Source organism: Alexandromys fortis, unplaced genomic scaffold (genome assembly GCF_014885135.2).
Source record: "Alexandromys fortis isolate MF-2015 unplaced genomic scaffold, M_Fortis_MF-2015_v1.1 scaffold_39, whole genome shotgun sequence".
NCBI classification, from domain to species: Eukaryota; Metazoa; Chordata; class Mammalia; order Rodentia; family Cricetidae; genus Alexandromys; species Alexandromys fortis.
Genome location: NW_026067918.1, coordinates 7,542,077 through 7,555,904, shown reverse-complemented (window position 1 = coordinate 7,555,904; position 13,828 = coordinate 7,542,077). Strand labels below are relative to the sequence as shown.

Below are 13,828 nucleotides of genomic sequence, written 5' to 3'. Positions count from 1 at the left end.
TTCCCAACCCCCACATCCTTTTATTCATTCATTCATTTTATATTTGAGGCAGGGTCTCATGTAGCCCAGGTGGACCTCAAACTGTGTAGCTTAAGGATGACTTTGAACTTCTGATCCTCCTGCCTCTGGTTCCAGAGTGCTGGGATTATAAGCATATACTGACAAACTTGATTTTTTTTTATTATTTATTTGTGTGTTAGTTTGTTTGTTTTGAGACAGGTTCTCACTCACTATGTAGCCATAGCTGGCCTGGTACTGGAGATGTGCCAATCAAATTGGCCTTGAATTCAGAATCACTTGCCTCTGCCTTCTGAGTGCTGAGATTAAAGATGTGCACCACCACGCCAGGCTCACATTTGGGACGGAACCCAGGGCTCTCAATGTGTGCTCAGCAAGAACTCTACCAACTTAGGTTCATCTCCACGCAGTGTGCTGCAGCCTTCACCTCTCCGTGGCTCCATAACTTTTCATGATCTTGCAGGCAAGGAATCCCCATGCCCATTAACTGGTTGCTCCATCTCCTCTCTGCGTTAAGTTGGCTCTCCTAGAGTGAGATACTACGCCCAGGAGAGCCCTGGGCGGGGTGCTATACCATGAGCACCATCATTCTGGGTCTGGAAGCAGCGATCAGGCTGGGAAAGCAAGATGCTCATTCGCATGAGTCATCAAGATCGCTTGCGCCCACAAGACTGTGAAGGTGTTTGGCCAAGTCAGGTGAGACTTTCACTGGTTGACCACGGGATGAGATGGGCTAGCTCTTTCCACATGATTCTCACTGTGACCGACAGGATCGGGGCTTGATCCCCTACTTCACAGGCACACAGTGTTCCTGGAGCCCTGACCCATTCCAGTGAAAATTTTCTATGTAACACTTCCTTTATCTCAAGACCCCCTGGCAAGGGCCAAATGCCCAGAAAGACTCCAGTGACATCTTAGAGGTCCCAGAAGTACTGGGAGGAACATTTCAGTTCTAGACATGTCCAATCTTTTTGATATTGTAATAGGACCCCCACCAACACTGTCATTTACAAAGTTCATATTCGGCAACCATACGGTCAACTCTCTTTCTCTCTGTCTCTCTTCCCCCTCTCTCTCCCTTCCCTCCCCCCTTGGACAGAGAAAATAGATATAATCTTTAAAAAACAGAATTGGGAGATAGAGGCGGGACAATCAGAAGCTCAAGGTTATTCTTGTCTTGGCAAGTTCAAGACCAAGCTGGGGTGCACAGACCCTCTGCCACAGACATAAAAAAAAATCACATGTACAAAAAAAAAAAATCTCATAATGCTTTAAGTAGATTTGCCAGTTTGTGTTGGGCCACATTCACACCTGTTCTCAGCCATATCTGGATGTGAATAGGCCCAGGAATCCACCCAGCCATCCCAGGAGATGTCATATTAACAGTGATTAATCCTCCATCCTTAACCGGGCAATGGCGGTGTACGCCTTTAATTCCAGCACTTAGGAGGCAGAGGCAGGTGGATCTCTGTGAGTTCAAAGCCAGCTTGATCTACAGAGTTAGTTCCAGGATAGTCAAGGCTACACAAGAACCCCTGTCTCAAAAGAAAAGGGAAAAAAAAACCCTCCATTCTTCAACATCACAGAGACTGCATTCAGAGCGTGGGCTTGCCGTGTGCATTCAGTGGACACACCTGCTCTGGCCCAAGTAGAGTTGCTGTTATCCATTGATGCTAGCAGGGAGGTGAGTCTTGGGGTTCCCCTGCCCACACACCTCCAGCACCTGCTCTCTCTTTTCAGGTAGGCCAGTTTCCTCACTGAACCCCCCCCTCCCCGGGTCTCCAGGACAGGAACTCACCTCGTGTTCTGACATACTGGCCGAGCATTGGATGCCCGTGTCCACTGGGTTCCGCTCCACATACAGCGCGGCCAGCTCAGGGTTGGGCGAGATGTCGATGTTCAGCTCAGCCTGGCGGTCTGAGAAGTTGCACTGTTTCCCAAACTCGCTGCGCTTCTTGACGTACACGTAGACGATCTCCATGGTGATGGCTGCAGCGGCTGCAGCGGGAGAGAGGAGAGTCTGAGACTGGTGAGGTGTCCCACCCAGAGCCTGCTCATCTCCTCAGGTCCCACCAGAGGCAGGGCCATGTTTTTGCATCTGGTTGGCAGGGAGCCAGGTTAGGGAATCCCAGGGGATCTTTCCAGAAGCTACACCCGTATTTTCTTCAAAAACAAAACAAAAACAAAAACAAAAAAACCCAAAACATTAAGGGACTAAAGAGATGATTCCGTGGTTAAGAGCACTAGCTGCTCTTCCAGAGGACCCTGGGGTCCATTCCTGCACCCGTGTGGCTGCTCATAAGCACCTGTGACTCCGGTTCCAGGGAACCCAACATCGCCCTCTTCTGGCCTCCATGGGTAGTGCACACACTCAGGCACCACCCTCTACCCCCACCCCCACAATCTTTTAAAAATAATCCCATTCAGTGGGACACTTTGAAGGTGGAGTCAGGAGGATCAGGAGTTTAAAGTCATCCTAGGCTACATAGCAAGTTCAAAGCCAGTCTGGGCTACACGCAACCCTGTCTCAAAACAAAAAACAATAGAAGCTAAACAAACAAAAACCAAAACCAAAATCCCTCATCCGAAACCAGGTATGATGGTTCACACTTGTGCTGTGTCGGCACTTGGAAGAAGGAAGGAAGCAAGAGGACCGCTGTGTGTTCAAAACCAGCCTATGCTTCAAAAGCGGCCCGTCTAAAATGGGACTGGAGACATGACCCAGTGGAGGACTGGAGTTTGGTTCTTCAACTCTAACTCCAGCAGAGCCGGTGCCACCTTCTGGCCTCTGGAAGCATGTGTGTATGTGCCACCCTCACACACACACACACACACACACACACACACACACACACACACAGAGCTAAATACATCTTATTTGAGACAGGGTCTCACTGGCCGGCCTGGAACTAACCACGTAGACCAAGCTGCATTCAAACTTGGAGAGTCACCCGCCTCTGCATCCCGAGTACTGAGATTTAAAAGCATGAGTCACCATGTCCAGAAAAACAAAATCTTTAAAGAAACAAAACAAACCAAGACAAAAATCTCCTCAAACAACAAGAATAGCTTAACTCACCTGAGTGCCATCGGTATGCTAAGTATACATTGTGTGGTCCCTGCTCTTGCCACTGATTTGTGCTACTGGCCGGGGCCAGTGAGTTGGCTTGGCGGGTAAAGATGGCACAACCTGCTTGACCTGAGTTCAGTCCCCGGAGCCCATGGTGGAAGGGAGAGGACCATCTCCAACAGGTCGCTCTCCAACCTCTACATATGCATGGTTGTTGGGGAATGTTATTTTAAGGTGTGTGGCTTTTGTTTATGCTGCATTTGCTTAACTCTGTGAAGCCATGGTTCCTTGCCTGTCTAAAACACCGGATGGTCCTGATAAAGAGCTAAATGGCCAATAGCAAGCCCAGAGCAAGGATAGGCGGGGCTGGCAGCCAGAGAGTATAAATAGGAGAACGGAGGCTGAGGGGGAGCAATGAGAGAACAAGGGGAGGAGGGCTTCGGGGGCCAGTCACTCAGCTAGCCACGAGTAAGAGTGAAAGTAAGATACAGAAGTAAGAAAAGGAAAAACCCCAGAGTTTGCAAAAGGTAGTCGGGATAATTTAAGAAAAGCTGGCTAGAAACAAGCCAAGCTAAGGCCGGCCATTCCTAAGAATGAGCCTCCATGTGTGATTCATTTGGGAGGTGGGCCCCTCAAAAAGTCAAAAGAATAAAACATCACACAACACATGGTGCCTTGCACAAGCACATACACATGCACACACGCTCTCTAAATTAAGAAAAAAAATTGTAAAGCAGGCAGACAAGACCCTGGAGTCCTGACCCGGTTTTCACCAGTAGTGTGCCCTTGGCTGGGTGACCAAGTCTTTTCAGGGCTGACCTGCAGCTGCAAAGGTGCCGTGGACACGCATCACCGTGTGAGGGAAGGTCTCCTTATCAAAGTCCCTGAGAACACAGAGAGACAATGCCAGCTGCCCTGTGCTCAGCACAGAGAGACCCTGCACATTAGAAGGCTGAGCATAGGAGGCTGGCCATCCGGAGCATCATACAGTGGACTCTGGACTTTGGCTGAGCTATGTCCCCTGACTGGTGCTGAAGGGGTGGCTGGGTGGTTAACAGCACTCACTGCTCTGCAGAGGACTGGCGTTTTGTTCCCAGCACCCACATGACGCATGACAGACAAGCGGGCCAATACACATACACATAAACAAAAATTAAACTTTCCCAGAGCCTGGGGAGATGGCTTAATGGTAAAGAGAACTTGCTCTTCTTTCAGAGGACCAGGGTTTGGCTTCCAGCACCCGCATGGCAGCTCTCAACCATCTCTAACTCCAGTTCCAGGCGATCTGTTGACATCTCCTGGCCTCTGTGGGTACCAGGCATATATGCAGGCAAAACATGCATACAAATAAGATAAAAAAATTTTAAAATGATGTTTTTAAAATTAAAAGATCGAGCTTGGTGTTGGTGGCACATGCCTTTACTCCCAGCACTTGGGAGGAAGAGGTAGGTGGATCTCTGAGTTCAAGACCAGCCTGGTCTATAGAGTGAGTTCTAGGACAGCCAAGGCTATACAGAGAAACCCTGTCTCAAAATTGCCCCCCCCCATTAAAAGATCCTATCTCAAAGACACAAAAAAGGTGGGGGAGGGAGAAGAGAGAGGAAGGGGAAAGGAGAGACAACTAGACCAATTATACACTAGCCATGCCAGTGTGTCTATACACTCAGCACTGAAGAAGCAGAGGCAGGAAGATTACTGCAAGTTCGAGGCCAACCTGGTCTACAGAATGAGTATCGGGTTAGTCAGGGCTACACAGTGAGACTTAAACTCAAAAAAAAAAAACTTTTTAATATCAATCAATCAATCTAATCACAGGTAATGAAGGCAGTGACGTCCTGATGAAAAGAGAGACCTGACCAATGAGACAGAACCAAAAGCTCAGGACTAACCCTTCGTGTTTCCGGTCAGCTCATCTCTGACAAAGCATCAGGGGATGCAGCAGGGAGGGATGGTATTTTCAGCAGACGGTGCTGGGACAACTGGGCATCCCCTAAGAAAAAGATGGGCAAGAGCCGTACCTCATACCCTACACAACAATGAACTCGAAACGGGCTGTGTGGTTTTAAATGGAAGAGCAGAAACTATAAGACCCCACGACTATAACGAGTTGCACCCAAGGCTCTGGCTGCTGAGTCCTGGACACCGAGAGGCTGAGAGCTGGGCACGCCTATCTAGCAGCAGGTGCCGGGGTGGAAGGAAACAGCTGGAGCAGGAGGATGAGGGAGGAGACAGGAGACGGGGTGGTGTTAACTCCCCAGTCTCTTAGCACCCACATAGTGCTCCTTGAAGGAGCATGACCTGCAAGGCGCGGAGACACAGGCCTGTAATCCCAGTACTTGGGGGGTACAGGCAGAAGTTCAAGGCTAGCCTCAGTGACATAATTCAAGGCCAGATTGAGCTACGTGAGACCCTGTCTTGAAAACAAACAACAAAACTGTAAAAGCTTGCTTCTAACCACTCCCAGAGCCAACACAAACCATACTCGTGGAGAAAGTGGATTGGAAAGTCTCCCTTAAGGGTGGGAGCAATGTCTCAGAGGGCAGAGGGGTGGTCAAGGCAGCAGTCCGCATACGGGTGCCCCATATCTTTGTTCTGTGTGGGTGAAATTAAAGTCTTGGGGAAAAGAATGCAAAAGAAGGGGCTGGAGAGAGAGCTCAGCAGTTAAGATCACTGTCTGCGGTTCCAGCCATCCTGAGTTCAATTCCCAGCGACCACATGGTGGCTCACAACCATCTGTAATGAGATCTGGTGCCCTCTTCTGGCCTGCAGGCACACAGGCGGACAGAACGCTGCATACATAATGAATAAATATTTTTTTTTAAAAAGAAGAATGCAAAAGAAGTCAATTAAATTCCCTGTCTTCCGCCAGTCCTGGCAAGCACCCGTGCCTCCCAGTCCCGGCAGCTGGAGCCAGGCAATTAGGGGCTGTCTCCCTCCATCTCCGATTGCTGTGGCACAGCTGACTCCTAAGGTGACGTAAGGACACTTAAGAGAATGAGAAAGTCCTGGGAAGAAAAAAAACAAAAACAACAAAAACAAAAAACAAAACAAAACAAAAACAGCCTCTTCAGCCCCAATCAGACTCTAACAGCTTTGCTCTGTCCTTGGTGTTTCCCAAGGCCAAGGCCTCTTGGAGAACGGAGGCTTTGTCCTGTGTCTGGAGGCAGACAGAGGGGACATTTAAAGGCTAGCCTGGTAACAGGAAGACAGCACATTCAAGGACCCGGCACAGGCTCTTTCCTAACAAGCTAGCAGGGTGAAGATAAAAGACGAGGTCAGCCAAGGCTGCCACCACAACAGCCTTTCCCCTCTTTGGGGAGATAAATGCTACAGGGCGGGGCTTCCCCAGGGTCTGAGCAGGGTGTGTGTGTGTGTGTGTGTGTGTGCGTGTGTGTGTGTGTGTGTGTGTGTGTGTGTGTGTGTAGCAGAGGGGACCAAGAGTATTATTGTAGCCTAGGAGTGTCAAGGGGAGATTGTCCCTATGGGAGTCTAAAGACCCAGAAGCATGAAGAATCATAGTCTACCCCCGACCTGCCCCTACTGCGAAATATGGTCTACTCTACCACCGACCTAAACCCAGCCCCAACAACCCCCAAACCCAGAATCACAAAGAACCTCCTTAGCCTGGTCCAAACACCAAAACACGCGTGCATTTTCTGCACCCTCCTGGGGAGCGTCAAGGTGGATCCTTCGCCCCATAGCAAAATAAAACTTGCCTCATGTGAGGACGATGAACAAAGTCATTCCTAGAGAGAAGCCTTGCGACTTAACAGAAAGTGTGGTATACGGCTGGGAGGGGAGCCCAGGGAATGGCAGGAAGCAGGGGTGTCAGTGCCGGAAAAAGGCCAGGAGGAGGGCCAGCCTTTGTCCCGTGGGGCAGCCCATCTGTGTGCCTGGAACCGAGGAGCCTTGCTTGAGGTAGGAATGCAGAGAGAGGGCTCTTTGCGTCATCTCCGTGTCTCTGAGAACCTTCCGGACTAGGTTAGAGAAATGTTTTCATGACTCTAATGGGCATGCTAAGGCTAGCTCTCAGACTGAGGGGCAAACAAAAGGATGCATTTACGTATGGTCCCTGTACCCAGTTCACCGTACCCGTGTGACCTTTCACCATTACTCCCTAGCCTCACTTCTCTTAAATTGATTTCATTTTTAATCGTGTGTGGGCGGGTATGTGCACACAAGTGCTGTGGGGTGGAAGCCAGAAGTGTCAGATCCCCTGGAGCTGGAGCTGCGGGGCTGTGAGTCACCTGGTGTGGGTGCTGGAAACCGAACTCCAGCCCTCTGCAAGAACAGTACTCGCTCTTAACTGCTGAGCCATTCCTCCAGGCCCCTCTCTTAGTTTTTTGAGACTGGTTCTCACCCTTAGTCCAGCTGGCCTGGAAGCTACTAAGTAGTGTAGGCTGACCGCGGACTCTTGGCAATCCTCCTGCATCCGCCTCCCGAGTGCAGGGATCACAGGCGTGTGCCTTTCCCTCTTCATCCTCTTAACTGAAAGCTCTCTTAACAGCCCCATCCTCCCCGGGCAGAACGTTTGCTTCATTCACCTGAAAGCCCGAAAGAAGTCCCGCCCACTCCGGGACACAGTCGGGGTTAGGGCCTGGTAGGGTAGTGGTGCAGAAGGCAAAGTACTTGAGGGTTGCAGAGGTCCTGGAACTTGGAGAATAGTCCGGGCAAAGAGGATTAATGCAGCGGGAAGAGCGCTAGGGAGCGCTGGTCCTCATTCCAGCATCCGACAATTCTCCTAGAAGCAATCTCCTAGGTTTCTTGAGCTGTTGGTGATTATTACCCTTTGGGGCTCTTCCCTCCTTTCGCCGGGTTTCTTTTCACGCTTGGACGTCCTCCCGAGCTCAAGTACCTGATCTAGGTTCAGTTTATTCTGCCACAGCGCACCCGGGAAGCACCCAAGCGACGTCCAGGTCTCCGGCTCAGTTCAAACGGCTGGGAGTTGTGGAGTTTACCGGTTGCCTAGCAACCCCAGCCGGGGGGGGGGGGCCGAGAAGCGGGGCCGAGAAGGCGATCTGGAGCACGTGACAATGGTCCGGCTGGTGGGAGGCAAAGCCCTTCTCTCCTCCCTTATCTGGAAGGAAGTTAACCCAACTTGTAAATCGCACTAGTGGTCATAAGGGGTTGGCCAAAACGCCTACCCAAGGCTACAGTTCTGTGTTCGGCGAAGTCCTCTGAAAACGCAAATAAAGTGGCCAGTGGGTGGGAAGCTCTGTGCCTGGGCTCGTGAAAGCCTGCTCTGTTCAGTTCTTATATTGTCTGGTTTGTCACTGTTCTCTTCTGCTGCCATATCCCATGAACCACCACCCTTCTGAATATATCTCCAGAATGGAAATTCCTCGAGCATGGCTTAGCTGTGTGCTTGGCGCGTAGCGAACATGGTTCACTGCCATGAATGAAAGAACCGATGGAAGTGTGAATGACACAGTGAGACGCGTGTTTCTCCTGAGCTTACGACAAGGCAGTGAGAAAATGCGGGAGGGCTTAGAAAACCATGGCGCTTGGCTCAAAACGAAACTGAGTTCAAATCCTAGAAGGCCTGTAAAAGCGGAAAAGGAGAATGGATTTCATAAGGGTGTCCTCTGACCTACACCTGCCAAAGTACACACTCATAATAATAATAATAATAATAATAATAATAATAATAATAATAATAATAAATCAGTGATTTATAAAAATTAAAGAAGGGGGGGTTAGTTACATCTAGATTGGTGAGATGGTTTAGTGGGGAAAGAGGCTTGTCACCACAGCTGATGACCTGGGTTTGTGCCCCTGGACACACGTGGTGCAGGAGAGAGCTGACTTCCCCAAGCTGTCCTCTGACCTCCATATTTGTGCTATGTATGCCACATGAGTGTAATGAATGTACACACACACACACACACACACACACACACACAGTGATTTGCGACAGACCAGCTCAGCTGGAGCACTGGGACTGACCGGACAGGGTCTCAGGAATAGGTGGGTAAGGAGTTGTCAAATGACAGACACAAGACTTAAAGGAATTGTATCTGAATGTGTCTTTACTAGACATGAGGCTCATTTTTTATATATAGAAAAGATTGTTTAACAAAGCAGCATGTATTGTTTTTTATGTGGTATGGACTATTTTTAGAATTATTATATTAGATACATGAAAACAGATTTTTATCAGACAGACGTTTTTGGTGTGAGTCTGTGGTCGGTCATGCCAGACATGGTTTGGCATTAATTTTGATATAAGCCATTATCGAGGTTATGAATTTATGGCATTTTGAGCTAAGGGCAAGTGGTTGAGGTTGACAGCCACACAGTCTACGGTATTTTTATATTTTTGTAATTTATGTAGAAGAACTTTATTTTTATATTTTTAACTTTTTTTTTAACCATCCTCAGAACCAATCTTAAGAAGTTACAGGCATTTATTTTTTTACTTTATCTTATTCTTGCTGAATTTGTCTTAATTTTAATAGGCATCAGATAAAACCTGGAAACTTTTTTATCTTGAATATTAACCCATCTTTTTTTTTATTAGCATCAGATACTCTTGTATATGGCAATGACTCATTAGTAAACTCTATTTAACATAGTAAGTATTAAACATACTATTTTGGGGGGTGGGGTGGACCAGACTCTAGTTTTTAGAACATAGGCCTGAAGTACAAGGGCTCCAGGGCAGGAAGCACAGCAGACACACACCTTCTCTGCGGGCATTCTTATTGAAGCTTGTGCCACATCTCACACGAGAGACCACGCAGACTCCGCAGGAGGTGGCGTGACAGTGATTTATTTTAAAGAGAAAGAAAACTACAGAATCTCATATAGCTTCCCAGAAGGCCCTAAGAGCCTTTGGAGCTGAGGACCTTAGACTGGTCATTTATTTATCGTGTACCTGGTGATGGTTTGAAAAAGATTGGCCTCCACAGGCTCACAGATATGCGTGCTTAGTCCCCAGTTGGGCAAGCTGGCTGGAAAAGCTCAGGAGGTGTGGCCTTGTTGGAGGAGGTGTGTCACTAGTGGGGAGTGGGCTTGGAGGTTTCCAGTATCCACACCAGGCCCAGCGTCCCTCTCTTCCTGCTGCCTACGGATCAGGATGCAGCTCTCAGCTGGTTCTCCAGCATCATGTCTGCCCACAGGCTGCCATGTTTTCTTCCGTGATGATTATGGACTAACCTCTGAAACCATAAGCAAACCCCCAATTAAAAGCTTTCTTGTATAATCGACCCGTGACTTAAGACATTCTTTCAGTATTGGGATTGAACACGGCCTTGCCACCGAAAGGTCAGAGCTCTACCAGTGAACTGCAATCCCAACCTGAGTTTCCATTTCTGGGGTTTAACTTTCTACATCTTCACAGAAGGAGGACAGTGACAGTTTTGCGGGGTATCGGGAAGATGCGCCGTCAGACACCGAGGAGAGCCCAGCCTGCATTGCGGCCCGGCCAGCGCTGTGCTTGCCTCTACAGGCTCCGGAGGATGAGGTGAACCTGAGGCCAGGCGTGGGCACTGGAGATTTGGATGAAGCCAGGCAAAGAATGAGTCACCAAGATGTGGGATATGGGGTTGGAACTGAGCCCTAGAAAGTGGTTTTGAGTTGCAGGGGATGGAGCGGGGAGTAAGTCTCGGAGTGGGGGTGGAACAAGATGGGAACCAGAGGAGTGAGCTGAGCCCTGGTTCCAGGCTAGAGCAACGTGTTTGGCTGGGGTTGCTAGCTGGGGCCCCTCTGATGATGCGTTGGATAGGGAAGCGGGGGTGGAGTGTAGATAAGAAAAGGGGGTGGGGGAAATTGGACTCAGTCGTTTTTATTATGACAATGATGTTATCCCCGGCTTCCCACCCCACACCACCCTCCCTTCCCCTCACTGAGACCTGGGTAGAGCCGACCAACACTGGCTCACTCACTCACTCTCAGCTCTTGAGCTCTTGGCAGGTCCAGCTCAACCACCATGGGAGGCCAGCATGAGGTCATATAATTAGACTATTCAGAAAGTACTACGTTGTTTTTTTTTTCTTTCTTTCTTTCTTTTTTTTTTTTTCTCAGCTTCTCGGATTTCTACCCAATCACAGCTTAACTGGCCACAGAAATTCTTTGCTTAGAGCAGCCCCCCCCCCCCCGACAAACTCCAGGCAGGTCCCTAGTCCATTACACCCCACCACTGGCTTCCTTCCCCACTTTCTCGTTTTTTAAGACAGGGTCTCACGTAACTCAGGCTAGCTTTGAACTTCTGATCCTCCTGCCTCCACCTCCTAAGTGCTGTAAGTACAAGCTCCATCGCACCAGGACTTAGAACTCCTCTACAGAAAGATTTCTTAGTGGTTTATATCGGTGTATATTAGTAGTCCAGGGTTAGGGCTTTCGTTATGCATACATTTATGCATGGATAATAAATGTACTTTGATCATATCTACTCCGCATTACCTTCTGCTTTCACCATTTTTTGTTGTTTTGTTTTCTGTTTTTCTAATTTTAAAATGGAGTAAAACCATGATACCATACTTCTGTGGTACAGGCAAGAGAATGAGAAATTCAAGGTCAACCTTCCACACTAAATTTGAGGCCACGCTGGGCTGTATTCGACTGTCTCAGAACAAACAGCAAACAAAACTAGACCAAGTTGGGTGCCTTTTAATCCCAGTACTCCTGACCAGGCTGGTCTGGTCTACATGGTGAGTTCCAGGTTAGCCAGGGCTATAGAGTGAAACCTCGTCTCAAGTGAAAACCAAAACCACCAGACACCACACAAACACCACACACACACACACACACACACACACACACTCACGCACATGCACACACAGAGAGAAAGAGAGAGAACTAGCTAAAACAGGAAGCACAAGACCAAGGGAGTCTTGCCCACAAAAGCTAACCTGTATCCAAGCAATCGGAGCTGGTTCTGCTACATGGCCATCTGGAAACTCCACGTCTTCCCAGACACCCCTACCACCCTAGAATTCAGAGAAAGGAAGGGGCCATCACAGAGTTAGGCTTTGTGGGTTAGGAGGCACAGATCAACATGCTCACGGGGGCTGGCAAGGACGGTTCCTATCTGACTGGGCAGTGGGCATTGCTGGCCTCTTGAGCATGGTGTGGAGCGAGGAGGGAGTACCGAGCTGGGAGTGTAGCTCAGTGGCAGAGCAGCCACCTAGCGTGAGCAAGGCCCTGGGTTCCATCTGAAGCACTGGGGACAGTGGTTTAGGACATCTGTTCCCAGGGAAGCCTGAGCTCACTGAGGGCCTCTGTGGTGTCCGGTTCTTCCCCAGGGAGCAGGCTACGTAGCCATCCTCTTCCTCCAGCTGGCCCTTCCTGGGTCAGCGGTTACGTCACTGCCAGATGACAGTCAGACAAAGCTCAGCGGTGGACAGTGAACGGTGACCTCTGACCACCACGTACTTTCCCTTGGCGTGCAGCTAGTGTGTGGTTCTTTCTCAGGGCAGAGAGGTGACACAGGGCTGACGTGACTACCCTTGGGCTTGTGCACTCAGAGTTACCTTTCTATTTTTTTTTTAAATAAGAGAACAAAGGTTTTGAGTTTATTTTATTTTATGTATATGGGTGTACTGATCGCATTTCCGGCTGTGCGCCATGTGCAGGTAGTACCCACAGTGTCCAGAAGAGGGCGTTGGCTCTCCTGGAACTGGAGTTACAGAGGGTTGGGATCTACCATGCGGGTGCTGGGGATTGAACCCAGTTCTTCTGGAGGAAGAGCAACCAGATGATGAGCGGCAGAGAGACGGAGCCAGCTCTCCAGTCCTGGCCTTCCTACTCCTCGGAGTCCTTCTGCAACTCAAGCTTCATCTAGTTAGCAGAGACCATAAAGGCTCCCACAGCCTACGTCACCTGGGTGCTGAGAAGCAATCCCCCCCCCCCCCAAATCAAACTAGTTATGGGAGTTCCCATACCTTTCTTACTCATCTGCTCACCCAAGGCTGTGGGTTCCCCAGGGCCGGCAGAGCCCAGGAAAAGCCACAAGAGCACGTGTCCACTTCTGGGTCGCTGAGCTCATCTGCATGTGACTCTCAGTTTCTCCCCTCAGGCACCCCCAAAGGTTCTAGCAGCTTGCCCAGGAGCTCCAGGATGTTCCAGGAAGCTCAACTGCAGGGGTGTGAAAGGCCACTCTGCCAGTGGGGAAGCACCAGACTGGGGGCTGCTGAGCCAGCAGAGACTTCGGGGGAGGAGGAATGGCTGCCCCAGAGGCATGGGTCCAGTCATCCCTGTCCTGAGAAGCAACCTTTGAAGGCGAGGTGCTCGGGAGTACACAGCACAGACCCACGGATGGCGACTGGAGGAGCGCAGCCTGGGCAGCTCCTGCCTGACCAGAGTCACCCAGCACGGGGTCCAGGGCTCTGTGCGAGACACCTGGTCCTGTCCTCAATCCAGATCCTGACTCTTGATGCACCTGTTGGAACTACTGTTTTATAGATTTACTCTGATGAAAAATTGATATCAATACCAGGGAGGATTGCTGGCTCCCGGTGAACACTTAATAGAGACTGCTTACTATAGCAGCCTGAGGAGCAATGGATGACCTTCAGAGAGAGCTTTGGTCTGTAAGAGGGGCTACAGGCAGAGGTTAGGGAGGTGGCTCACATAAGAGCTCTGTAGCTTTGGAGCCTGTCCTGGAACTAGCTCTTGTAGATCAGGCTGGCCTCAAACTCACAAAGATCCTACTGCCTCTGCCTTCCAAGTGCTGGGATTAAAGGCGTGCATTACCACCACCCGGCCAGATAAGAGCTTTTGCTATGTAAGCACAAGGAC

At 49.6% G+C, this 13,828-nt stretch overlaps 1 protein-coding gene and 1 long non-coding RNA gene across 3 annotated transcripts in view; both read right to left on the bottom strand.

Moving 5' to 3' along the window:
• The window catches only part of Dnai2 (dynein axonemal intermediate chain 2), a 37,007-nt gene extending 28,990 nt beyond the window's left edge, over positions 1-8,017 (bottom strand). For both annotated transcript variants that reach the window (XM_050140521.1, XM_050140522.1), the window contains exons 1-2: positions 7,633-8,017; positions 1,817-2,016 (exon numbers count right to left, since the gene is read on the bottom strand). In XM_050140521.1, coding sequence (XP_049996478.1) covers positions 1,817-1,999 — 183 coding nt within the window. In that variant the 5' untranslated portion in view covers positions 2,000-2,016; positions 7,633-8,017. The remainder of the gene's footprint in view (positions 1-1,816; positions 2,017-7,632) is intronic.
• A 1,930-nt stretch (positions 8,018-9,947) lies between these two features.
• Positions 9,948-12,377, bottom strand: LOC126500293 (uncharacterized). The gene is made up of 3 exons (XR_007591301.1): positions 12,301-12,377; positions 11,941-12,018; positions 9,948-10,248 (listed from the first exon to the last, which is right to left on the bottom strand). It is a non-coding gene; the product is annotated as an uncharacterized lncRNA (long non-coding RNA).
• Positions 12,378-13,828: the final 1,451 nt, after the last annotated feature.